At 38.2% G+C, this 26,392-nt stretch overlaps 2 protein-coding genes across 2 annotated transcripts; both read left to right on the top strand.

The window, feature by feature from the left end:
* Nucleotides 1-4,604: 4,604 nt before the first annotated feature.
* On the top strand, nt 4,605-6,665 carry LOC145629087 (uncharacterized). The gene has a single exon (XM_081681579.1). The coding sequence runs from the start codon at nt 4,605-4,607 to the stop codon at nt 6,663-6,665; it is 2,061 nt and encodes a 686-aa protein (XP_081537705.1).
* LOC145570166 (uncharacterized) lies at nt 6,550-11,962 on the top strand. Its single transcript, XM_081629217.1, has 6 exons — nt 6,550-7,098; nt 7,179-7,278; nt 7,364-7,426; nt 10,909-11,297; nt 11,400-11,526; nt 11,673-11,962. Exons 1-6 carry the CDS (start codon nt 6,731-6,733, stop codon nt 11,874-11,876), a joined length of 1,251 nt encoding a protein of 416 aa, XP_081485343.1. The 5' UTR covers nt 6,550-6,730; the 3' UTR covers nt 11,877-11,962.
* The last annotated feature ends 14,430 nt before the right edge of the window (nt 11,963-26,392 follow it).

The raw sequence follows: 26,392 nt of genomic DNA on the forward strand, positions 1-26,392 counted from the left end.
CTTTACAAGCTTGCTTTCTCCATTCGACATGGCTTTTTATCAAATCATCGTAAACATAATCACACCAAGCCAAGTTTCTTAAATTGTCATGGTCCATCATTGATATCAGAAACTTGAACTGGCAATGGTTGTTTCGAATGCACCTAATTAAATAATTAACAGTCACCACCAAGAAGTTTGTGATAAAATCTTCTTCATCCGGTCTGTCATCTTTGAACTCTTCACTTGTGTACCTTGTCACAATCTGGTGTACGAGTTTTACCAGACCACTTACTCCTCCATTTCTTCATAAAAAGTCCAAAGTCATCACTTGCTTTATCAGATTTTGCCTCAACAATAGGGGTTTCACCCATTGGCAATCCTTACACTATCCTGACATCTTCAACATCAATTTTTTCTCAATTTTTCCAACTCAAAAATAGAAGCACTCTTTTCAAAACTATCCAAGATCCAATAGCAGAATTTTTTGTCAAATTAAGGTATTTAGATATCAAGTAATGGCCCTAATCCAATATCTTTCACTTTCTATTTTTCCTTATCACTCATATTTGGCACCCAACACATTAATTTGACATGCCCTCCTCTACTTGAAGACTTTTCTTTCTCTTCTTCATATTCTTCTTCTTTCTCATCTTCAACTTCCACTATTTCCATCTTTATCCTTTTTGCAGTTGGTTGTGGTTCTACAATGGCTAGAGCACTTTCATATTTTCCTCTCTTCTTTCTTGGTTTCTTTTTTTTTTCAAGTTCATCCTCTTCTTCTTGAACCTCTTACGCTTCCTTGAAGTTAGAATCCTCACTATCCCCTCCACTGTCTGTAGAATCTTTATCTGAAGGTTCATCAGATGGAACTTCATCAAGCACTAACTTCCTCTTTCCAAGACTTTTTTTAATAGAAAATTCAACTTGTTCTACAAAATGAACAAATAAGTTAATATAAATGATCATATTGTTTTGTGTAAATGAACAATATTTTAAATTTGCTAAAATGTACCTTCTTAATTTGCAACTTTTTTCACTCCTCCTTTTGGAGTTGCAGCAATTCTCTTTTTACCACATGTATAAATTTGTCATATTGCATACATATAAGTATAAATAATAAAATTGAACATTAAAGTGTTATAATATGAGCATTTACCTTCTTGTTTCTTTTTCCTCTTTGCAGCAACAAGGGCAGTAGTTTTTTTCTCAACTAGCCCAGTGGCTTTTTTTCTCCTTTGGAGCAGTAGGGGTAACAAGAGTGCCCCTTTTCCCCTTTGTAGCAGCAGGGGCAGGAAGAATGCCCTTTTTCCTCTTTGCAGCAACGAGGGCAGGAGAAGTACCTTTTTTCCCCTTCGCAACAGCAGGGGCATGAGGAGTGACCTTTTTCCCTTATGTTGAAGCAGGGGCAGGAGGAGTGGCCTTTGTTTCAAACATCTGTCCTTGCTGTGTATATGAACATTATAATTATTAAGTATGAACATTGTATAAAAATTTATGTTTTATATTTTACGTAACAAGTACAAATATTACCTATGTCTTTGCTTCTTATTTGTCTTCCCATTTGGAATTCTTGTTGTTCATTATTTTTAATTTTTTTGAAGTCTTCTTGCAACAATTTTGTATCTTGATGCCTTTTGTGAAGATTCTTCATTTTTTTGTGAAGCTTGAAGTTCATCATTCTACATAGCTTATTCTTAATTTTCTAATTCTGTTTCATCCTCGACAAGCACTATAAAACATTTATATAATTAATGTATTTAGAAGTATTAATAGAAAACAAATAGATATAGTTTTTACCTTCAGATTCTTTTGTTATAACTTGTTTTTGCTCAACAGGTTTTCTAGCATGTTGTACATGTTCATTTGAATCTTTTTGTTCTCCTCCTACATCAAATATATGTTTTTCCCATATTAAATATAGCAAATATATAATTCCATAAATAATGTTCAATTAACTTTTTATATATGAACATTTTACCTTCAACGGGTGTTTTGCTTGCAACTGGTTCCTCCTCTACATGGTCTGGTTTATTTGAATCTTTTGGATCATTTGGTACATCAAATACATGTTTACATATTAAAAAGAGACAAGTATAAAATTTCATAAGAAATGTTCATTTTACTTTTTATTTATGAACATTTTTACCTTCAAAATTTGCTTTGCTTACAACTGGTTCCTCATCATGATCTGGTTCCTTTGAATCTTTTGGTTCACCTGATATATCAAATAATAGGGAATATTTCAAGCGTTATCCCAAAACCCCACTGTGATCATACACTTAAGCATGGTGGCGTCCAAAGGGAAGGAAGCTAAAGCAAAAGAGTCGCCAACAAATTTTAGGAACTTGTTAACCGTTCACAGGGTGAAGGTTACACCCCTTAACGATCCAGGAGATCGTTAACTTCAATAGGTTTGGAACCATGACTAGAATTTCGGGGATGAAGGTACAAATCCAACCTAAAAGAGACTGAATCTTCCCTAATAATAGGCCTCTACTTTATTCTTCTCGTATTCATGTGCGCTTTCTAACTAACATGCAATCAATAGGATTAACCCTAAACCTGTTTAGTCTATGTTGGTTGAATATTAATGCACAAATAAAACTATTATTGGACTACAAAAATTAGGCTTTTTAGCTACGGAAATATAGCGACAATTTTGATTCCGTTTCTAATATAGAGACGGATTATAAAAATCCGTCACTAAATGAAGTCAGCGATGAAAATATTTTATCTGCCGATAACTTTAGCGACAGATTAAAATATTCCGTTGCTAAGCAGCGACAGAAAAATGTAATCCGTCGCTTAGTTTATTTTTTTTGTTTTAAAAAAATTTGGAGAATAGGTAATCTAGAGGTTTCTTAAAAAAAAAGTCAGCAACTTTTATTTCTTGAAAATTTCGAGTATTCGCGCCGAACATTTCATTAACCCGCCTTAAAATTTTTCCCCTCTTTTCTCTGTAAACCCCAAAAACAAAGTTCTCACTCCACTTTGCTAACTCCTCTTTTCTCTTGACGGTGACGGCGAAGGTGAAGACGATGGTGAAGACGGCCAACGACAACTCCTAAGGACCTGTCGAACAGTCGAAGGTATGTAGATCTATCAATTGATTTTAGGGTTTTAATTAATTTGTAAATGGTATTTTGGTTTAACATGTTATTGTTTCGGAATTTGGCATTTGAGTTGAAATTATCGCCATTGATGAGTTTTATTTGAGTTATTGGAGTTGAAACTTTTGCATATGCTTTTTGAATTTTTATGGCATGTGCTTTATTTGAGTTCTTGGTTGAATTACAATTGATTATACAGAGATATGAAGATCTACTACTTAAGTGTGTATATTTATATTGTTAATTACAATTTGGTTGAATTTTGTTTGTCTTACTGCTTACTTAGCTTATCCCCTTTTTTCCTTTTTTTTTTTTTTGGAATTTTGAGCTCGTTGTATTGCTCAGGGATATGGAAACTAGATATAATCAGATATTAATTCTTTCTTATGATATTCTAGAAATTGGGTAAGTTGTTACGAATATCAGCAAAACTTGACAGGAAGGGAGTACTTCATTAGGTCCCTTAAATCCAGCTTGAAATGAGTAGTTGGCAATTTGGATTGTAGTTGATTATATATATTAATTAGTGCACACATACTGTCATAGTTTGAAATTAGGTGAGGATTGATAAGTTTAATAACACATTTACGTACTCTTGAATAGTTCACTGAATAAGTTCAAGAAGGGTGCCAACATTTACTCTTTTCCATTGAAGTTAAATATAATTATATGTCTTTAGTGAATTAGTGCTATAAATTTATCTTTGTTACATAACTGTTAGCTAAATGATAAATCTATCAATTTAAGATAATTGCTAGCTACTTTCAAATCAGATTATAAGGCTATTAATTTTAAATATTTATAATTATTGGTCTATGTGTTGATTTTTAGTGGGGATATAGTGAAATTTGTGGTATTGCTAGAGATGCCCCCTTGTTTATCTTAATTTGAGTTGGTGACTGAAGTATGCTTTCTAATCTTGTATGTAGGTTGTTTGTTGGGCTCATCATTGTTTATAACTTAGTTTAATATACATATATTATTGTTGGTTTTTATATGAAGTATTTGATTCAACTAGCTATAGGATTAAAGTTGACTTAAGTTTTAAATTTAGCTAAAGTCAAATTTGTTACATGTAAAAGTAGTTTAATTTTTTCCCTTATTTAATTAAAATATAATTAAATGAAGATATGTATTATGTGTACTTCGTTTGTGGAGTAAGTGCTGCTTATGAAGTGTGCACACCATCTTTTTATTTGTTTGTTTTTTCTGGTTTTTGTTTAGAATAATTTGGGTAGTGTTTATTAATACTAAAATTATATTTAAGGTTCCGAATACATAGTGAGCTTATCGGAAGGATGCAAAGGGCAATGGTAGATCGTCAATGGATGTATGAAAGGGTTAATGGAAAATTTTTTAGTTCAACCTATGCAAAAAAAGTCGACGAATTTATTAAATTTGCTAGTAAGCAAGACAATGTCATGATTGATGGACTATTAAAATGTCCATGTGCAAAATGTCGTAATGTTCCATATTTGAATCCGGATGATGTAAAGTTCCATCTCTACCAAAATGGGTTTCGACCTAATTACCACAAATGGACTTTTCATGGAGAAGATGACTTTGACAATAAAATTCCAGAATGTGGTTACACTTCAATCGGTGATACATCAAACCCATATAAAAAGCATGGTTTTAGATGCATTAGAATCTAATTACCATTTTGAATATGCATTAGAAGGATCATCTGATGGGGAAGAACCAAATCCCGAGTTCAAGAAGTTCTTTGACATGCTCAAAGCTGCTGAGAAGCCTTTATATGATGGCTGTAAGTTGTCTTTGTTGTCTGTTGCTGCGAGGATAACTAATTTGAAATGCGAGTACAACATGCCACATAAAGCCATTGATTGTGTCGCTTCATTGATCAAGGATATCTGTCAAGAAATTAATAACATGACAGATTCTTTTTATAAGACCCGAAAATTACTTGATGGGCTAGAGCTACCTCACCATAAGATAGATGTATGTCCTAATGGGTGTATGTTGTTTTGGAAGGAGAATAGTGATCTTGAAAAATGTCTTGTTTGTAAAGTAAATCGCTACAAGACATCAAGATCAAAAGTAAAAAAAAGTCCTAGAAAAGTGTTATACTACCTGCCCATTGCTCCGAGGTTACAAAGGTTATATGCAACAAAGTCTACAGCGGAACAAATGAGATGGCATGCGGAAAATCCTCGTGTGGATGGTGTCATGTGCCATCCTTGTGATGGTGAAGCATGGAAACACTTTGATAACACTTTTCCAACTTTTGCTTCAGAGCCGCGAAATGTTCGACTTGGGCTTTGCACTGATGGCTTTTCGCCATTTGGGAAGTCAGGGAGACAATATTCATGTTGGCCGGTTATGTTAACTCCTTATAACTTGCCACCATGGTTATGCATGAAAAAACCTTTCACATTCTTAAGTTTGATAATTCCAGGCCCAAAAAGTCCTAAAGGCAATCTGGATTTCTTCTTACAACCTCTTATTGATGAGTTGAAGCTTCTATGGGAGGTAGGGGTTCCAACATATGATGTCTCTAAAGAGCAAAACTTTCAAATGAGGGCTATGTTACATTGGACTATTAGTGACTTTCCGGCATATGGAATGCTATCTGGTTGGAGTACTGCTGGAAAGTTGGCATGTCCATATTGCATGGAGCACACAAAGGCTTTTAGCCTCACAAATGGAAAGAAGCAAACTTGGTTTGATTGCCATCGCCAATTTCTACCACAAGATCATCCATTTCGGCGAAATAAAAGTGCTTTTTGTAAAAATAGAGCCGAATATTCTAGTGCCCCACCGAGATTAAGTGGTGAAGAAGTGTGGGAGCGTGTTTCAAAGCTGCCAAGAACAGGGGAATGTGAACATTCTGATTTCTTAAGCCTTCTTGATGGATTAGGAATTCCTCATAATTGGAATAAACAAAGTGTTTTTTGGCAGCTACCATATTGGGGCAAACTTTTAATTCGCCATAACCTTGATGTCATGCATATTGAAAAAAATGTGTTTGATAATGTGTTTCATACGGTGATGAATGTCAAGAAAAAAACAAAAGATAACTTGAAAGCTAGGAAAGATTTGAAGAAATTTTGTAAGCGGCGAAAGTTAGAAGTTGCTAATGATGTTGTTGATGAGGCTAATATGCCAACTGCTCCGTATGTCTTGTCTAAGGAGAAGAGAAAGGATTTTTGTGAATGGTTGGAAGGGTTGAAATTTCCAGATGGATATGCATCTAATCTGAGCAGATGTATAGACGCCAAGGAGTATAAACTTTTTGGCATGAAAAGTCACGACTGTCATGTCCTTACGCAACGATTACTTCCAATTGCTTTCAAGGACTTACTGCTGCTTAATGTATGGAATGCTCTTACTGAGTTAAGCCAATTTTTTTGGGATATTTGTTCATCTTCTTTAAAAATACAAGATATGATTCAGTTAGAAAAAAATATTCCTGAAATTCTTTGCAAATTGGAGAGAATATTTCCTCCAAGTTTCTTTAACTCAATGGAGCACCTTCCTATCCATTTACCTTACAAGGCAAAAGTTGGAGGGCCCGTTCAATATAGGTGGATGTATCCTTTTGAGAGGTAAACTACAAAACTCTATTTTTTTTTCCTTTTGCGAGTTTTAGACAAAGTTTATAATTTATTAACAATATGAGGATTTTGTCTATAATATCTATTTTAGGTTTTTATATCTATTTTAGGTTTTTATACCACCTGAAGAAAAAGGTGGGAAACAAAGCTCGAGTTGAGGCTTCAATCTGTAATGCCTACTTAACAGAGGAGATTTCAACCTTTTGCTCCCATTATTTTGAGGATCACGTTAACACAAAAGTGGGTATTTTAGGATTGAATCTTAAAGCCGTTGAAGAGCCAATTGACAAAAATCTACCAGAGGTTTTCTATTGTAATACTGGTTACAGTCCAGCTCAAGGGCAATTAGCTTATCTTAGTGACAAGGACTACAATGTTGCCCATCGCTATGTGCTTGGTAATTGTGAGCTGCTATCTGATTTTGAACGGTATGGTTCTGTTATTTGTTAAAAATCTGTAATTTAGATTATATGCTTACTTTATACAACTAATATACGATATCTTACAGTTTGTTCGAAGAGCATGTGATGAAAACTTATGGTTGCTTATGTGTAAAAGATGTTTGGACCAATTATGATCAACAATTTTCAAATTGGTTTAGAGAACATGTAAGTCATTATACTCAAATAGTTACATATATAAAGACACCCTAGGTGTTTATAAATAATTAATTTCAGTGTGTTCATTTTATAGGTTTTGGATAAGAACATAAATGAGGACATCATTTATTCTTTAGCAATTGGTCCATCGACAAGGGTACGAAAATTTGAGAAGTACCACATTAATGGTTATCAATTTCACACTTTTAACTATGGGAAGGACAAATCAATGGCAAACTTTGGTGTTTGTGTGAAAAGTGTAGAAGGAAATGAATTTTTTGGGACTCACAGGGTAAAGTCGTATCCCCTAATCAAAAATAATTACCTAAATCACTAACTAAGGTAGATAGGGAAGTAGGGTCGAACTCCGCAGGGAAACAAGTCTTTTTCAATCAATCAATCAAAGCCTTAATCCCAAAAGTGGGGTCGGCTAACATGAACCAAATTTGATTATTCCGTGTAGTCATCAACATAAATCTTTCTCCTCCATCCCTTACGATCCAAAACTTCATCCTCACGTAAATCCATGCACTTCATATCCTTCCTCACTCCTTCCAACCAAGTCATCTTTGGTCTCCCTCTTCCTCGTTTAATCCCTCCATGGTCCCACTCTTCCACTCTTCGCACCGGTGCACCCTCGGGTCTCCGTCTTACATGTCCAAACCAACGCAGACGATTTTCCCTTAATTTATCTACAATGCCCGCCACACCTACTTTCTTGCGAATAACCTCATTTCTGATTCTATCTCTTAAAGTGTTTCCACACATCCACCTTAACATGCGCATTTCCGTAACCTCCATCTTTTTAATATGCTCTTTCTTAGAAGCCCAACATTCTGTACCATAGAGCAACACTGGTCTTATGGCAGTCCTGTAGAATTTTCCCTTCAACTTTAAGGGAATGCTGCGGTCGCATAGCACTCCCGTGGCCGCTCTCCATTTAAGCCACCCTGACTTAATCCTGTGGGTCACGTCTTGATCAATGTCACCATTCTTCTGGATGATCGACCCTAGGTACTTAAAACATTCACTCATGGTCAAATCCTTTCCATCCAAACTCACCACTTCATTGCTTGTCCCCCTCTGAGTGCCAAAACGACATACCAAATATTCAGTCTTACTCCGACTTAGCTTAAACCCTCTAGATTCCAACCTTTTCCTCCATTGCTCCAACTTGACATTAACCCCATCCTTAGTCTCATCCACCAAAACGATATCATCTGCGAACAGCATACACCATGGAACCTCATCTTGAATTGGTCTAGTTAATTCGTCTAGAACCGTTGCAAAAAGAAAAGGGCTTAATGCAGACCCTTGATGCAATCCGATTGTAATAGGGAAATCTTTTGTCAACCCTCCGCATGTCCTCACATTTGTTGACACATCCCGATACATATCCTTAACTAGGTCTACATACCTTCGTGGGATACCTTTCTTCAACATTGCCCACCAAAGTATCTCTCTTGGCACCTTGTCATATGCCTTCTCTAAATCAATAAAGACCATATGAAGATCTTTCTTCTTTACCCTATAAAACTCCATCATTTGTCTTATCAAATGGATTGCCTCCATAGTAGATCTCCCAGGCATAAAACCAAATTGGTTATCTGAAATGCTTGTGCATGCCCTCAACCTTTGTTCAATCACCCTTTCCCACAACTTCATAGTATGGCTCATAAGCTTAATTCCTCGATAGTTAGAACAATCTTGAAACAAGTCTTTTTAATTCTAATTAATTAATATAATCTAAATTATCTAAGTAACCAATATTTTTGAATGTGAATTCTATACTACGAAGAATGAGTTTAGGGAGAAAAGAATCAATAATAAGGAAACCTAGGGTCACAGGTTCACCAATAATTAATATTCCGGGATAGAACGAAGTAATTAATAATTAACAATACATAGATAATATGATTAACAGGCTCTCGCAATTTATTAACCAACATAGATCTAACAGGCTCTCGCAATTTATTATACCTAAGTTCCTATTAAAAATAGCCTTTAATATTAAATCAACATCTACTCGATTCATCAATTCAATATTGCTAAACATTCACAATCAAATTAAATCTGCTCGATTCATAATCTAATTGCAAAGAATTAAAACAATTCAATAGGAAATTATCATGAAATATCAATAATCAATAATAACAAACTATCCCTTCATATTAATTATGGATCCCCATAAACCCTAGAATTAAACTACTCACTAATCATCATAACTAATCCAATCAAATAAACAATTAAAAACATAAACAAGAAAATAATTAAAATAGCTGAAATTAAAAAGGGAAGAAATTGTACCAAAACAAATCTGGAATTAATGAAGGAATTAAGAACAAGAGTTTTGAGAGAATTTAAGAGAGAGAAAAATACTAAGTAGAGAGAGAAAGTCTAACAGAAAGAAGGTAAGTAAAATAATCCGTACAAAACGTATAAATACTTCCCCTAAAACACGAATTAAACTAAGCTTAATCAGGCTCTAGAAAAACACGCGCCCGATCGGGCGAAGGGGCGCCCGATCGGGCCCGCCTTTTTTCCTATGCCCAGTCTAAAGTGTCGCGCCCGATCGAGCCTTCGCTCACCCGATCGGGCGCGCCTTTCCTTGATAGCCTTCATACGCGCAGCCGCCCGATCGGGTCTCGAATACATGGTCCAATTGCCTCGTGATCCAAATAACCGAGCCCTTAATCACCGGCTCGATGGCTCTAGCCGGCCTTGGGCTCCAAAAGTGGTCGTGTTCCTCCAATGCTCGTAGTCGCTTCATAAAAATCCTGGGAAAATGCTCCAAAGGTGCAATTCCCTGCAAAACTTAACCAAAACTACGAAAACACTAGAAAACACATATTAGTAATAAAAGTGGCCCTAAAGGGCCAAAAACACTACTAATTACGACCAAGGGACGGGGGTAAAATACTATATAAAATAGGCATATCAGGGACTCTTCAAGAAATAATTGAATTAGAGTATATTGGTGCTAAAAAGAGTTATAAAACAATTTTGTTCAAATGTGAGTGGGTTGATCCTAGACAAGGTACTAGAGTGCATGGAGAGTATAAACTTGTCCAAGTCAATCACATGAAAAAATACCCAAACTATGATCCATTTGTGCTGGCTTATCAAGTGGATCAAGTGTATTTTGCACCAAACCCAACTGTGAAAAAAGAGAGGAATCCATGGCTACATGTCTTTTATGTCAAACCTCGAGGTACCATTGATTCCCCATTAGATGAGTTGGCATTTCAAGAAATGGACAATCAAAATCCTCCATCACTTTCGGAAATAGTCCAAGATGAGGTTGATGAGGCCGAGCAAGAAGGAGAAGGAGAAGAGGAAAGAGAAGAAGAGGAGGAGGAGGAGGAGGAGGAGGAAGAGGAAGAATAAATAGAAGAAGTAGAAGAAGAGTATACTGATGGCGAAGATGACGATGATGAAGATGCTGAAATTTAAGCCAGCCAACTCCAAACCTAAAAATTAAACTTAATATTTTAGTGTACTTGCTGATGTGTTTATTTATTTAAAATTATGTGGATTGATATCTAGTTTTATTTATTATTATTCATATTACTTTTACTGTCTATTTGTAATTTTAATTAGTTGTTATTATGAATGTTTATTTATATATCTAACATGCAGATGTCGTATAGACGTAGAGGTGGCCTGAATGGGAGAGGTGCGATCATTCGATCTCCAGGCTATCGAAATAGTCCTCACATTACCAGTGAAGCGATGATTCATGAGATACCTTCTAAAGCTGCACCCCATATAACTCCAAGTACCCTGCCCTACACAACACTGAGTACACCAAATCAAATGCCTAACGTTCAAGCTGCCCCACAAACACCTGTGACCAATGTAGCAGCAACAATTTCACACCAAAATGAGGTGCCTAATTCTACAACTGAAGCAACAGTTCACCAGGAGCCCCAAACAACCCAAGTTGATTCAATGCCTAATACAAGTGTATCTGATGAGACTGGTAACCCTGAAAAAATTGATTCAGTCCTGCATCCTAATGGTTTATGGTGAGTAGCATTAACTGTAAACAGAAAAAAATCTATAGCTTGATTTTTTAAAAATTTTTTATTATGCATATGTGATTATATTGATAATTCCAACTTAAATAGGTTTGCCCATCATGAGGTGACTGATATTGTTTCCGAGACATCATATAAGGCGTACTTTAAGGGACCATATTGCAATTGGGCTATGACTCCATTAGAAGCTCGACGGAGATGGTGGAATGCTTTCAAGGTTTGTCTTTTGTAAGATTGATGTTTTAGGTTATATTTGTTTAGTGTATCAGATAGTAGTTGCAAACTTGCTGAAGTAGTTTTGATTGTCATTTAATATAGACAAATTAATAGCCTTTTTGCTTGATCTTTTATATTTAACCTCAGCAAGAGTTCTCATGGGACCCATCAATAGCTAAGGAAGTTAAGAAGGGTTGGAAATCAAAATGTAGTAGGCGTATTAGTGATATGGTGTCGAAGGTTTGCACGGATCCTAAGTATAATGCTGACTGGTGCCCTCCTACCATAAGGGAGGAGATGATTCAAATTAGAAAAAGAAAGGAATTCCAAGAAAAATCAAAGCAATGTTAAAAAAAACCGAATGGGCAATGGAACCCAAAAAATTCACCATCGACAAGGGTCTATATCTACTGAAGAAGTGCGGCTGAAATTGGTAATGACTTCTAAACACCTGAAATTTCAATATATTGTTAAAATATGATACAATCCTAAACTTGTGAAAGCACGAGCTTGATAGTAATGGTTGTCCATAGTGAACATATTTCTGTAGAAATTCATGTAATAAACCTGAGGTTGCTTTATTATATTATTCCTACAAGTTTACATATTCTGACATATAATGACCCACTAATATTTTCTCTTGTTTTTCTTGTTTAGTAGTCACTTCCATTTCTTCCTTGCAAGGTGAATTTCACAGGATGTCTTAGTGGATTGATTATAAATTATAGAATACATTGTTCCTTATTTGGTGTTAGTGTATATATTAAGTCTTTCCCATTTTTTGACCAAGCCACTCAAAAATAACCTCTAGTGTTGATTTAGATATGTATCACTGATTGTATGTCTCCTTAGTTTATATGCAGTTCTAATGTTAGTGTATTTTATGAATAGGAAAAAAAATTGGGACGAAAACCAACAGCTGCTGAACTTTACTTCGAGTGCCATGCAGATAGTGGTGGTCGATTTGTTAATTCTAAGGCAGAAACAGTGTGGGTGAGTATTCTTACTTGATATATGTTAGCTATTGAGAAACAAGCTATTGTATTCTTTGTTTGTTGTATTGTTTATTTAAGAATCAAGCTATGTTTGATGGCTTGTGTACTCAGAGAACCAAGTCTGATGGATATTGTCTAATCTTTGCATTATTGTTTATAAATTATATGTAACTTACAATAGCTGTTGGTTGATGATTGGTATTTAAATTTCTTGGAATGATGGACATTGAAACTGGTCAAAATTGGAAATAGGTTGTAAATTACAGGATGTACAAATAAAAACGACGTAATTACCTAAATTTAAATTTAGGTTGTCCATATTTAGGGGAAGTGCTGCCAAAATTTTTAGTCAATATTTAACTTAATAATCTTATTTTCACCTCATATTTACTATATTGGAAATTAGTGTGCCTTTTCATTGCTTGTGAATTTAAAATATGTGCATATTTGCAATCATGTTTAGTCTTTGCTTGCACAGAAGTGAAATTTTAAATCTGCTCATATTTGCAATAATGTTAAGTACTTGTAACTTTTTTTTTCAGAATGACTATAATAGTAAAAAAGCTGCAAATCTTGAATGTGAGACCGAGAATCAAAAAACTGAAGATGAGTTGTTCCTTGAGGCTACTGGTGGGTGGAATGACAAGGGAAGATTATTTGGTTTGGGAGCTGCTGCTGACTCATATTATGAGAAACCAGTAACCGAAGAGAAGAGGGCAAAGAAATCAAGAAGAGAGTATGCAATGGAGCTGGAAAACAAATTTATTGATCTCGTTACGGAGAATGTGGAACAACAGAAAGAGCTTGATGCAACAAAAGAGAGCCTCGTCGAAACCCAAAAAAGTCTTGCCGAAACTCAAAACACTGTGAAGGCCCTTGAACAACAAGTGCAAATGCTTCTCCAATCTAAGAAAATCTCAAACTCTGCAACATCTACATCCTCTCCTACTGATGCATGATCATCAAGTGCAAATAACAAGGATCCTTTTTATATATTGCATGTAAAGTCTCTAATTATTACAATTGACATGCTTCTAATATAGGTCTTAGTCTCATGGTAGCATATTTTGGACCAAGTATATAGCATTAGGTATTAACTAAGTCTAAAAGGCTGCTTTTGTATATTTTGCTACTAACTCTAGCTTACATGTTCCCTTGTAAGTTACACTGTGAACTTTGCCCTTATGATTTAATGTATTAAATTTGGTTTAAATTTGTCTTTCTTTTCTTTCAAAAAAATAAATAAAAATAAATTTGTCTTTCTTTTTTAATATCATGTGACAAAAAAAAAAAAAAAACTGATATTTAATGGAAAAATACAAACAATATTGCTTATTAAAATTTTAATCCATTATTACACTTAGCGACGAATAATTTTATTTCTGTCTCAACACTAGCGACAAATTTATGTTTCTGTTGCTAAAATCAGCAACAGAATTGACAAACCCGTCGCTGCCATCAGCAACGGATTTAAAACTTCCGTTGTTGATTCCAGCGACGGATTTATCAATTCCGTTGCTGATTCCAGCGACGGATTTGATAAATCCGTTGCTGATGGCAGCGACGGATTTGTCAAATCCGTTAATGATTCCAGCGACAGATCAAGTTATATCCGTTTCTAAGTCTTTGCAATGGATTCTACAACGGAAAATAAATTGTCACTAAAACAGCTACGGATTACTTGTTTTCCGTTTCTAAGTCCATTTAGCGACAACATATTTACCAACAAAGTGATTCCGTTGCTATATCCGTTGCTAGCTAAATTTAGCGACGGATTTTCTGAAACTAGCGACGGATTCCTCTTGTCGCTAAAAGGCTTGATTTTTGTAGTGATTACTTGAATTATAATCAAATTAACCCTAAACAAGATTAATAATTATCTTATTAAGCGTGATTACAAGTACAAATTCCCTTAAACATGCACAAATGGCTTGATCAAGCAACAACAATAAATATAAATATAATAATAACAATAATAATTATAATCATAATAATATCATCATTAAAGCTTAATAATAATAGTAAGATCCTAGGCATGATACTAACAAGATTAATAACAAATCCTGGCATGTCACTAAACATCAAAGATTAAAGCTTTAACCCTAACATGATACTAACATGATATTAGGAAAGAAATAGGAAGCATCATAGAAATCATAATTGATATTAGAAACTAAATTTATCCTAAACATGATACTAGGAATCAATAAAGACATCCTAACATGATACTAGGAATCAAAGTAACAATCTAAGCATCATAATATCAATAAAACAATTAAATTACTTACTTCGATGCCTCGTATCTCTTTCTAATAACAAAATACACACGTTAGTAACTTCAAGGAAACTTTTAATCAAAACAATTAAATTAAATAATTGAAATAGAGATTTGGGACCAAACTCTCAGAAATATCAAACCTTTCACATAAAGGACGAAGGCAATTTCGAACTTGGTTAGGTGTGTCTAGTGCTAATGAGTGCAAAATTGTGTCTGTAAAAGGTTAGGCTAGAAAGAGGGAGAGAGAATAAGCTTTAGCTTAGAGAGAGAGAAGAATTAGAGAATTCTGGTTATTGTAAATTGGTTGATGATGAGAGTTGATGATTGAAAACTGAGGATCAAGGACCCTATTTATAAGAAAATAGTCCAGAATTGATAAAAAAAGAGTTAGAGTTCAAAAAGGAATAAAACTACATCCTGTCACCAACGACAGAGCTCGTCGCCAGGCAACGAACCTTTCGTCAGGCGATGTAATGATTTTCAACGTGTTTTCCACACGGAATCCACTTCTCGGTAAAATTAATTCGTAAAATCCGTACGAAGGATAAAATCGTATTTTTATATAAAACACTTATTTTATTCCAAGTAAAACTCATATACATAATTATCAATCCTAATCCTACTAGGATAAAAAAAGAACCTTCTAGATGATTCTAGAAGATTATAATCAATCCTAATAGCTTTAGTAATGATAATAAATAATAGGCCCTCCTCTAGTTCATTAGGCCGCATATAAGAACCAAACCGGACCCAGTTTAGTATTTTGGCCATAACTTCCTCATTATTCATCGGAATTGGGCTTATAAATATCATTAGAAAGATCTTTTTGAGCCCCATACAACTACACCATTATTGGACCCTTGTCATGGAACAAACTGAGATTTTGTGGCTATTTTCATAAAATAGAGTAGGTTTTCAAAAACAGAAAGAAAGATTTTTTATAAAAACTAATCGCAACATTAGACTTTTCACAGTTCCACTTCATTCGATTATGATTCAACGCGAAAGGTATTCATCACTGGGTTTGGTTTTGGGGAGACGCAAATGGGTGTCTACAGAAGCCCCCACTTTGACTGAGTTTGGAGAAACTTATGTTTCGAAAACAAAAGTCAAAGTAGCGATAGGGACGGAGAATGATTCAGAATGTTATGCGTTCCTAAATTATTCTTGTAACGCCGATACCTGCAAACTAGCATTAGTTAAACAAAAAAAAGAGTTTAGAAACGCGTATCTTGCACCGTCGAGTACACTTCTCTAGGGTAACCGATTTACTGCATTTGTTGAAGACCGCTCTGCTTGTATTTGCCTCCTATTTCATCAAAGATGACTCTGCTTGTAGTCATCCTCTACCACTTGTGACTATTTTCTACATCTTAGGGAACACAATCGAAGATAACTCTGCTTGTAGTCATCCTGTGCCGCTTGTGACCATCTTCCACATCTTAGGAAACACGATCGAAGATAACTCTGCTTGTAGCCATCTCTAGTTTTTTGACAATCCTCTACATCTTAAGGAACATCGTCGAAGATAACTCTGCTTGTAGCCATCTTCTGTTTTTTTTTTACAATCCTCCACATCCTAGGGAACATCATCGAAGATAACTCTGGTTGTAGCCATCTTCAGTTTTGTGACAACCCTCCTCATCCTAGGGAACGTCATCTATCATTGTTGCTACATCTCAAGCTTTTTCTTGAATCATAGTGACAACCTTCCCAATCATAGAAAAAGTCGTCGAAGACCGCTTCATCACGAACCGCTCTTCTTAAATCTTGATGACAACCTCCACAATCTTAGCGAATGCCGTCGAAGACCGCCCATCTCGTGCTATCTTCTCAAATCTTGGTGACAACCTCCACAATCTTAGTGAATATTGTCGAAGACCGCCCGGCCATCTCGTGCTATCTTCTCAAATCTTAGCGAGAGACCCTTTAATCTTAAAGTCCCCTTTTTGAAGACTTCTTCATCTTGAATCTTCGAATCGACCCTTCTATGTTTGGAAAATCCTTCCCAAGAGCCATATCTAAGATTCTTAAAGGCTTCAAGTTGATTTGTGGAAATCTCCCATCCTAGGAATTCTTTGTGAACCAATATTTCGGTGCTTGCGATGAGCCAATGCTTAGGAGCTTTAAGCTAAGTGAGACGATCTTTTGTCAGGTCGATCACTTATTGCGATTGTAATCAAGCTGACTACTTAATCATGTCAAATTTCTTATAGGGGCTAACTAGCGTACCAAGGAACCCGAAAATTGCTGCACTAGGTCCGCATAATCTAATATGGGGGCCACGCATTGTGTCGTCGCACCAGCGCCCGCTAGAAAATGTGTCGCCGCACTTTGCTTCTGTCGCCTGGCGACAGCTTTGCCGTCTGGTGCTAGAGTCGGGTCTTCCCTATTTTTCCCTTGCTGCTGATGTTCGTTACTCGGTTTCGCTCCGAACTTTGAACTTGGTCTTTTCCTTTCAACCAAATCCGCTCAAATCTTTTGTAAATTAAAGCTCTTCATATCTAACTTACTAATCCATGTATTTTTTTCTAAAACTCCTCTCATCTTGGAAGAATCTCATGTGTCATATTTGCGGTTTTTCAAAAAAATTCGAGAATATTCTTGCTTGATGGGATCGATGTACCTGCATTTATATTTTAGACTATAGGACTTTGCTCATCTTTTTAGTTATCTTAGGGTTGACCTAAGGCTCAATTAAGACTTAATGTGTCTTTAACACATCTGACTTGTCATGACTCGACTCAAAGTGCTTGACACATGTGTTAGACTCAATTCAAGATGATATGAAAGGACATGACTCAATGTTCATGACTCGTGTGTGCATTATAGTGTGATCGTGCAACTCAAAAAATGCAAAAAAGAAAAAAAATCCGTCATTTTTTGTGGAGGGTACCGACTTTCTCCCGAAAAAGGACACAAAAAGGAAGAAGTTTTTTATGGTGCATGTTAGATGAGCTTAGTCAAATGTTGTTTGATACTATCTCTCAAGGTGCAAGGATTAATTCATCCAAGGCTATCTCAATTGTTGACTCAATGATGAAAGTATTTGGGTAATTTAACTTAGGCACGGAGGCTAAGCACTTCATACTTTGTGATGCAATGATGAGTGATGAGTGATTTTGTTATGAAAAAGTATGCTTCAGCATTGTGTTAAGATTTCATGACAAAGAGTTCCTAAAGGAAGGACTATTTGGTCATGTATCTGTGTAATGTGTGAAAGTGACACTAAGGTTAGGCCGCAAGGGCTAAGTGTGTGGAAAAATATATTAAAAAGAGTCAAATGGTGGTGACTCTTAGGCTGGGTTGGCTAATAATGTAAGGATCAAGCCCCAAGTCTAGCTATAAATAAATAAGGATGAGCATTGGAGATCCCTTGATATGATCATGGTGTGAGTGTGTGAATGTGAATATGAATGCATTTTATTACGGCCGCACCTCGATGTGAGGTTGCTTGCGTATCCGTTAGGAATCAGGCCGAACGTAGCTCTAGCCGAACCTCGCACAAGTGTGTTTATACCTCAAAAGGTCCTTTTAAGGATTGTAACGTGGTTAGGCTAAAGGTTGAAGAAGAAGGGGATAAAAGTCTCAAGACCCTAGACAAGCCCCCAAGGTGTACAACCTTGCTTTTAAATCTTTGTTTTTATGCTTGAGGCTTTTAACTTTTTTTTTTTTTTACTCTCTTTTCTTTGTTCGTTTATATTTTGCTCTCTCTTTTGTTTTTGCATTTATTTTATTTAAATCTTCTCTATAAGTGTGGGCAATCCCGATCATGCGACGGTCTATTACTCACATGGAATTCATGTTTCTCAGGCACGGTACCGAGCACTCGATAAGAAACGCAATCCGAGACGTGTTCTTATCAACGATATTTTCATATCAAAGATATTGGAACACTTGCCCTTTGTTACACTTTTATTTTTGCTTATTTTGATCAATTTTAATCTTTTGAATCGCTTAAGCTTTCATATTTGGAACTTGCATAAGCCGCACACCATCCCATCCCAAGGTTAGGTAGATGTGGCTTGAAGAAAGAAAGGTCAATCGTTAGACGAGGCTCAAAGTGGTTTATAAAGAAAGGATTCTATATTTGAAAGGGTAAAGATGATATGATAGGCTACAAGGGGTGCCTCAAATCATTGGTATACCTTGTGCTTAGTTCGACATGAATTTTTTTTTTTTAAAATTTTTTTTTTTTGCAATGTAATGAAATAATCATATGCAAGAAAAGAAATGCTCATTTTTATTAAAATGTTAAAAGGAAAAAACCTACAAAATAAGATCTAAGAAAAATAAAAAGGTGTCTATGCTAGACTTATCGGGGAAAGGATGAATAACAGAACTAGATAAACAGGTCACAAAATCTTGTCATTGAAGCTCGCCTCGTGTCTTTGCTTTATCATCACTCGCTCTTCTTGCTAGCTGGAGGTATGGGAAGCTTGTTATTATTGATCAAATGTTGGATAGCCTCTTTTAGCTTCTAACAACTCTCAGTGGTATGTCCGATCCCCTACCTTGATGGTACTTTCAATGTGCATCTAGGTTCTAACTATGCAATCTCTTCTCATGTGCGGGATCTTGAATAGGTCCAATGGGAGTAATGAGTCCCTTGGCATGGAGTCGATCGAAGGCGGTATCATAGCTCATCCCAATAGGAGTGAAATCTTTCCTTAGTTGCATTTTAAATCCTTGATTATCCATGGCTAAGACTGCAGTGAGATCAAAGGTACTAACATTGTTACTAGAGTGGGCGTTTTCGGAAGAAGAAGGATTGTCGTTCTTCTTTCCTTTCCAGCCACTATTGTTGCTATTGTTAGCAGCTTTTTTGCTTTGCAAGGTCATCTTCTATTTCAATTCCTATGTCATAGAGGGTTTTGAAAGTATTCAAGTTGTGTTGATATTTAAAATGCTTCGAATACTTGTCTTGAAGGTTCCTGATGAACATCCTTACAGATTCTTTTTCGGTGGGCACCTCAATCATCTTAGCGGACGTTTCCCTCCACTTATTAAAGAAAGAAATAAAGCCTTCATTCTCTTTTTCTCTTAGCATCTCAAGTTGTCTATAATCGGTTTTGACTTGAATATAACATTTATATCTATAAATGAAAGCGTTTACAATAGCATCCCAAGTAGAGGTTTTCTCTTTATCAAGAGAAAGAACCATTGTTGACAAACGGTTTAAGAGATAAAGAAAACAAGGAATGAAAGAATTTCCTATGAATCCCCTTAATGTTCATTATAGTTTCAAAGGCTCTTAAGTGGAAATAAGGATTGTCTGTTGGCTGGAACGTAGGAATGTCGTTGGCATTGAACTTCTGCGGAAGAAGCTCCTTGTCAACTGAGATCCCTTGTGAGCTAATGCCCTGGAATCGATAGTCATTGGATATTTTGCTCAAGATTTCTTGCATGAGCTCCATTTGTTGTTGTTTCACAGGGTCATTGATTTGAAGGATTAAAGTCTTCAACACCTCAATCATGCTGGCCATTTGCTTCTTAAGCTCATTGACTTCTTCTTGACTTGCGATTATCTTCTTAGCTTTTCTCTTTAAACGAATCCGTTTATCAAAAAGTTGAACTTGAACTAAGTTGTTGTCCTTTATTAATCGTCCTTCTCTCCTTGACCAAGTACTGTGGAAAGGGAAATTAGGGATAAGTTTTTTATTATTTATTTTGACTCAAGATCTATTTAACATGGAAGAGAATGTGGGAGAGAATGGGAATAGATTGTTCTCACACTCGAATGACTGAAAACGACTAAGACATGGTCATGGTGACATATACAAAGTGTGTGCTAAGACTAGTGAGTGCAAGTGACATGGTAAGACTTGTGTATGACCATGGAATTAAGTGCTTAGACTCAATTAAAGACTAACTGTAGCTATTTCCATTAATAAATTGGTCAAAATGATTGGTAAACTGTTTAATTAGACTCGTCGTGATGACTCGAGCAATAAACAGAACTGTCGCCGCACACTGAAGTGCAGCGCCAGACGACAGTGTTGTTGCCCGGCGTTGCACAGCTGCGTTTGGCGCCACAGCCCAAACCTTTGCTCCATTGCTGGAACATCGATCAGGGACTGTTTTTAATATTTTTACTATAAAGGGACATGCCTATAGTCGTACTAAGTCAGTTTGATTGATTTATGAGACTTTAATTACTCTAATTAATTAATTAAGCAAAGTCCTTTAGTCATTAATTAATTTATTTAGACTTAATTATAATTCAAATAAACGGTTAATGTAAACACACATAGATTATGCACAAGCAAAGAATGCACAAGTAGTCAAATAGTCACAATATGATGCAATGAGTTTGCAACCTAACCATGTCTCTAGTTCTCTAAAGTTCAAGGATATAGATTAGTCAAAGAGGGTCCATGGTTATGAGTCCGGATGCACCGCGCAGAAGCCTTACCTTTGGAAGGGTTGGCGCGTGTGAATGGGACCTCGCGGATTAAACTCGCTTCCATGGTTTTGTGAATTCAACAATCTCGGATGTACCCTTCATTGCCAGGAGCGTTCGATTGGGTATATGGAGCATGAATTCCTATAGGGTTATGTCCATATGTAGAACAAATATGGGTTTCAGAAAAGAGAGAAAAACTCAATTAGGAAGTATAATCGAGCCAACAATGCTAGAACCAGTCAAAACAAGAAGGCAGAGTTCTGGCTCGGTATTGGAAGAACTTGGTGCTAGACAACAAAGTTTGTAGCCAGGATATAGCCCTGTCGCCAGACGAAAATGTTGTCGCCAGGCGACAGAGGCATAACATTGGCGACAGGCTCTGTTTTCTAGACGCTAGTTCCTACATGCCTCAACAGTTTTTTATGTTCTTAGAATTTTCCAGTTTTCGCAGTATTATTTCGATTCTAGTTATGAAAGATATTTCTCAAATTTCCTACGTGTAAAAACCCTATGTTTTTTACTCATTACGGATGGTATTTCCAATGAGAAAATTTTTTATGCTTATCCCAATAATGTCAATCAAAATTACGCACATGAAATACTTAGTGTTTTGGGTGTTTTTGTCCCTCGGGAGAGTTACAACACGAAGTCTGATCCGGCTGAGCTGTACCTGCAAAATAACGGAGACTCCGGGTGGTTGGAGCTCCGCCTCTGACGGTCAAGTTAGTAACTTGAGAAGGAATAAAGAGAACGGAAATTTAGGTGGGTATCTGCTCGGATTCCAAGCTCAGGTATTTCTCTGATGTGAGAGAATGCAAGTGTAATAAATGGTAAAACGTGTCCTAAAAAAGAGGGACATCTCCCTATTTATAGGGTCTTTGGGAATTGTGCCCCTGATTAGGTCACTGAACCCTAATCATTGGTGAGCCGCGCCGTTTTGCGGCTTTCTCGGGATTTGGGCCTGAAGGCCGCCTTTTTCCCTTAATTTCTAGAGTGACACGTGTCAAGCAGGGATTGGTCCACTTTGGGCCATCCTGAGGCTGACACGTGTCATCCTCTGATTGGACCACGTGGCGGGGTAAAATTACCCTAAACATTTGCCCCTCACAGATGGGACGTGGCACGCATCTGTGACACATGTCACGCTCCGGTTGACGGTAATTTTACCATTAAAGAGTAACCGTTTACCTTCCGAGTAAATTACGAAAATGCCCTCGTATTTACCCTCTATATATAGCCGTTTTACCCTCATAATTTTGTACGTTTACAAAAATTTTCTAGAGAGAAAACTTTAAGAGAGCAGAAGTCATCCGTCTGAGTCAGGCGCAAGCAAGAGAGCTCGTTTTCCACCAACCCAGCCGGATCCGCCTAGTTTCAGATTTCACTTCAAAAGGTACCGTCTCTGCCTCTCTCAGCTCTTTTTCTTTTTTTACCGCTTGTACATATTTCTTGCAATAAATGGATGCATCACCAACACACACGGCACAACCTAGGTTAGAGTCCAGCCGGTCACCAGGGACGGCTGAGTCTAGGACTGGGAGTGCCGTCTCGGGGTGTTGGGACCACCCTTTTCCTTGGATTCCGACCAGTTATGTGTCTGTGCAGGACATCATGGCTCGGACAATGCAGACGGCGACTGATCCAAATTACAAGAGCGAAGGCTCAGGCGCCCCTTCAACTCCTGCTGATTCCTTCTTGGAGGAATGCGACCAAGGCGGCGACGAGGCCGTCTCTGCCCCTTGAGTCAAAGTGAGGAGGAGACGGAGAGCGGCAGCTCCGCCTCTACCTCTGAGAGCAGTGACGATTTACCCCCGCTTCCGGATAGCGAGGAGGAAGAAAGGAAAAAGTGGAACGAGAAGGATAATCCCTTCAACATCCACGTCTCCTCCAAGGACCGGATCCAAATGGAGGAAAACTTAAAGAATTTTACTAAAATGCACCCGCTAGGAGACGGGTATAGGATCCGGGTGCCGCCTGAGAATGGCACCGTCGCCTGGGAGGACGATCAAGAGAACGCCAACAGCTATTTTGGCTGTTATGAGGCGGCGTTCAAGGCTGGTCTCCGCTTTCCCCTTCACCAGGCGGTGAAGGCAATTTTGAGAGGCTACGGCCTCGGAGTCTGGCAACTTACCCCCAACTCTTGGACAAACATTCTGGGGTATGTTGCCGCCTGCGAGTTCTAGGGGCTTAACCCCGGCTGGGAGGCTTTTGCTAGTATGCATTATCTTAGCAGAAGCCCAGGCGGCTGGAGGGCGTGGTATACCCTAACCACGCAACTCCAATACATAATGACCTTGGACAAGGTCTCAAAATTCGACGGCTGGAAACACAGGTTCTACCTTATGTCAACTCCAACCAGACGGGAGAATTACGAATTCCGTCTGTACAATAAGAAGCCCGAATTGATGGGCCGGAAGTGCGCTCTTCCCCGGATCCCAGAGGAAGATTTTGACAAGATCATTGAGGCAGACTTTTTTGGCCTCACAGACGCGACCTTGTCAACCGGGGAAACAATAAAAGTTCCCAATAACTGGATCCCCAAGAGCGCCTGGTTCAGGGACGAGTGCTTCCTAGCCGCCTGCGGACTAGGGCACATGTTCACCAAACGTATGCGCCTAAGTTTAAATCCGTCTGTAGTATTTTCCTATCGAAATTGATTTATGACATTGACCAATTTCTTTCTTTTTGCAGAGGAAGCATTAAACATGTTGCAGACGGAGAAAACTCCCAAGCGATCCTCTGCACTCATCCGCAAGCAGCTTGCGGAAAAAGCTGCGGCTGAGGTCAAGGCCAAGGTAATAAGCGCCTGACCCTTTCTTAAATTGATCCTTAAAACTATTTTTCCCGGATGCTAACTTTGACTTGGTTATTTTCGCAGGGGGGAGAGGTTGGAAAGACGTTTGAGAAACAACTCAAACGGTCTAGGGAGGAGACCCCCTCCGTTCTCAACAAAATAAAAAAATCCACCTCCGCGTCAACTCCTGGCGCCTTAGCCGGGCATCAGAATATGCGGATAGCGGGGCGAAACGAGAAGGTAGGCGGCAGCCTGGGCCTCAGCCTCGTTAACCCAGTAACCGCGACCGGGGGGTTCTCCACGCCTGCAAGCGGTTCCCGCTTGGCTGGCTCTGAAGGTAAGAACCCTTTTGAATCCCCGCTTGAGCTGGGGTGGCCTTGCGGGTGAAATCCCACTCTCAACAGACGTCGTCTTCAGACGGTCGGCAAAAAATAGGTGTTGCCTTAGTTTCGCACTCATCACGTATTGATTGTGGTGCAGATCAATCTCCCCGCTGGCCAAACGTCCAGAAGCATGTTAAAGCCATGCTGGAAGCCGTCCGGAAGAGGGATAAAGACAGTATCCCTGGAATAGAGACGTTCAATCTGGAACGCATTCTATCCCTTCTGGCTGAGGTAGGAAACTTGTGAATTCAATTTTATTTTTTCCAAGTGTTTTATCCCGCCTGCAATACTTATACCGCCTGCTTTTTTGCAGGCGATGCTGCGGGTGGACGGGCTCAAACGTCCTTATTCCCGCAAACGGGAAGAGGTAAAAAGGGCCAAGAAGTCCGCCCTAGACGCTGACAATATTGCTTTACACTCCACTATCGTAAATGAACTTGAAACTAAAGCAATCATAATGACACAGGCGTCTAGAATCCAGCAGCTGGAGGCGGATCTGGAGACGGCCAAACAACGGGCGGGTGATGCTGAGACAGCCCAGAAGAAGGCGGAGGAGGCCCAGAAAAAGGCGGATGAGAGCGCCAAAAAGGCTGATGAGGCGCTCAAGAAGGCCCAGACGGACCTTGGCAACCTTCAGGGTGTCTCTGAAGAGAACACCAACCTGAAGGCCAAGGTTCAAAAACTGGAGAAGGAGGCTGCTCAGGCTCAGAAGAACTTTGCAGCAACCCTGGAGGCGGAGCAAAACCGCCTTGTTGCTGAGAGTGACGCTAACAATGACGCTCGTATGAAGATCGCCTAGGCTGCCTTGTACCCAGACGCGGATTACAGCGTCTGGGCATTGGCGCACAGCTATGCCGAGTACGTGTTGTACTTGAGAGAGCAAGTTGAGCCAGAGCCTGACTCTTTCGAAGCCTGGGTCAACTCCAGCAACGAGCCGTCCGTGCCTCAGCTACCTGGTCCGGGTGAAGCATAGGAGATACCCTTAAATGATGAGGAGAAGGAGGAGGACCAGGAGGCACCGCCTGTAGGCCAGAAGTGACCATTCAGCGGCAGTATGCCAATCTCTATTTTTTTATTCTTTGTTTTATTCAGCGGCAGTATGCAAAAACTTGTTTTTTCCGGCCTGCGTGCCGAGTATATTTGTATTTACCGGCTGAGGAGCCGAGTTAATTAATAATTTCTCTTTCTCCTGGACGGGGTCCGGTTAACATTTTAATCCACTTCAACCGTTTGGTTGGGTGGACTTTATGAAATGCATCGACTGAGTCAGTTTTGATCATTTTGCGTTTGAATTTTAATTTCGCAAATTTTAATTTTTCATTTTTGCCTAACTTATCAAAAGCATGCGGCGATTTTTGCCTAACTAATCAATAGTCTGGTTGTCCTTGCCCCTGGACGGCTGTGTGATTGGTTTCAAATGGTGTTGGTTGATTGACTTGAAAATGTCTGATGCTGTAAAGAGCATGATATGTTTGCAAGTCAATCAATCACAATAGTGATTGCCCCAAACCAAGTGCACAGCCGTACACCAACAGGCGTTCCAGTCACTACCCAGACGGTGTTTATCCGTCTTGGTAGAGATTTCATAGCCATTGAACGACTCCTTTGCCCCAATTGAGGTAGGAATTGCAATTTTGGAATAAATAACCTAAATGAGACCTTTAGCCGGTGACCGACTGATGCCCCAGGGCATCCGGTATTCGGCAACTTGATCATTCTTCACAGGTCATTTTGGTCAGACGGCTATGAGTTGACCAATTAGGTCGTTCAATCTTTGTCGTCTGCATGGGTACGTAGAACCAACAAATAGTATGTTCTCTGCGACAATTGCACCCGGAGGGGTGTCGCCGGACGCCTTTGTCCATGTTGGGACATGCGATTTTATAAAATGAGCAACTATACGGCCATTTTAGTCTCTGGTCTTGTTTGAGACCGGTTGTATAGCCACTAAACGTTTTTGTGCTTAGTTTTTAGTCGGAGTATTGAATTTACACTAAGTATCGAACTTAGT

The sequence above is a fragment of the Chenopodium album genome, chromosome 1, assembly GCF_948465745.1.
Source record: "Chenopodium album chromosome 1, dcCheAlbu1.1, whole genome shotgun sequence".
NCBI lineage: Eukaryota > Viridiplantae > Streptophyta > Magnoliopsida > Caryophyllales > Amaranthaceae > Chenopodium > Chenopodium album.

Coding starts and splice junctions, on each gene's coding strand:
- LOC145629087 (XM_081681579.1), top strand. CDS start 4,605: ATGGGTTTCGACCTAATTACCACAAATGGACTTTTCATGGAGAAGATG.
- LOC145570166 (XM_081629217.1), top strand. CDS start 6,731: ATGAGGATTTTGTCTATAATATCTATTTTAGGTTTTTATATCTATTTT. Junction 7,427..10,908: donor CAATTGGTCCATCGACAAGG/GTACGAAAATTT, acceptor TCTAACATGCAG/ATGTCGTATAGACGTAGAGG. Junction 11,527..11,672: donor GATGGTGGAATGCTTTCAAG/GTTTGTCTTTTG, acceptor ATTTAACCTCAG/CAAGAGTTCTCATGGGACCC.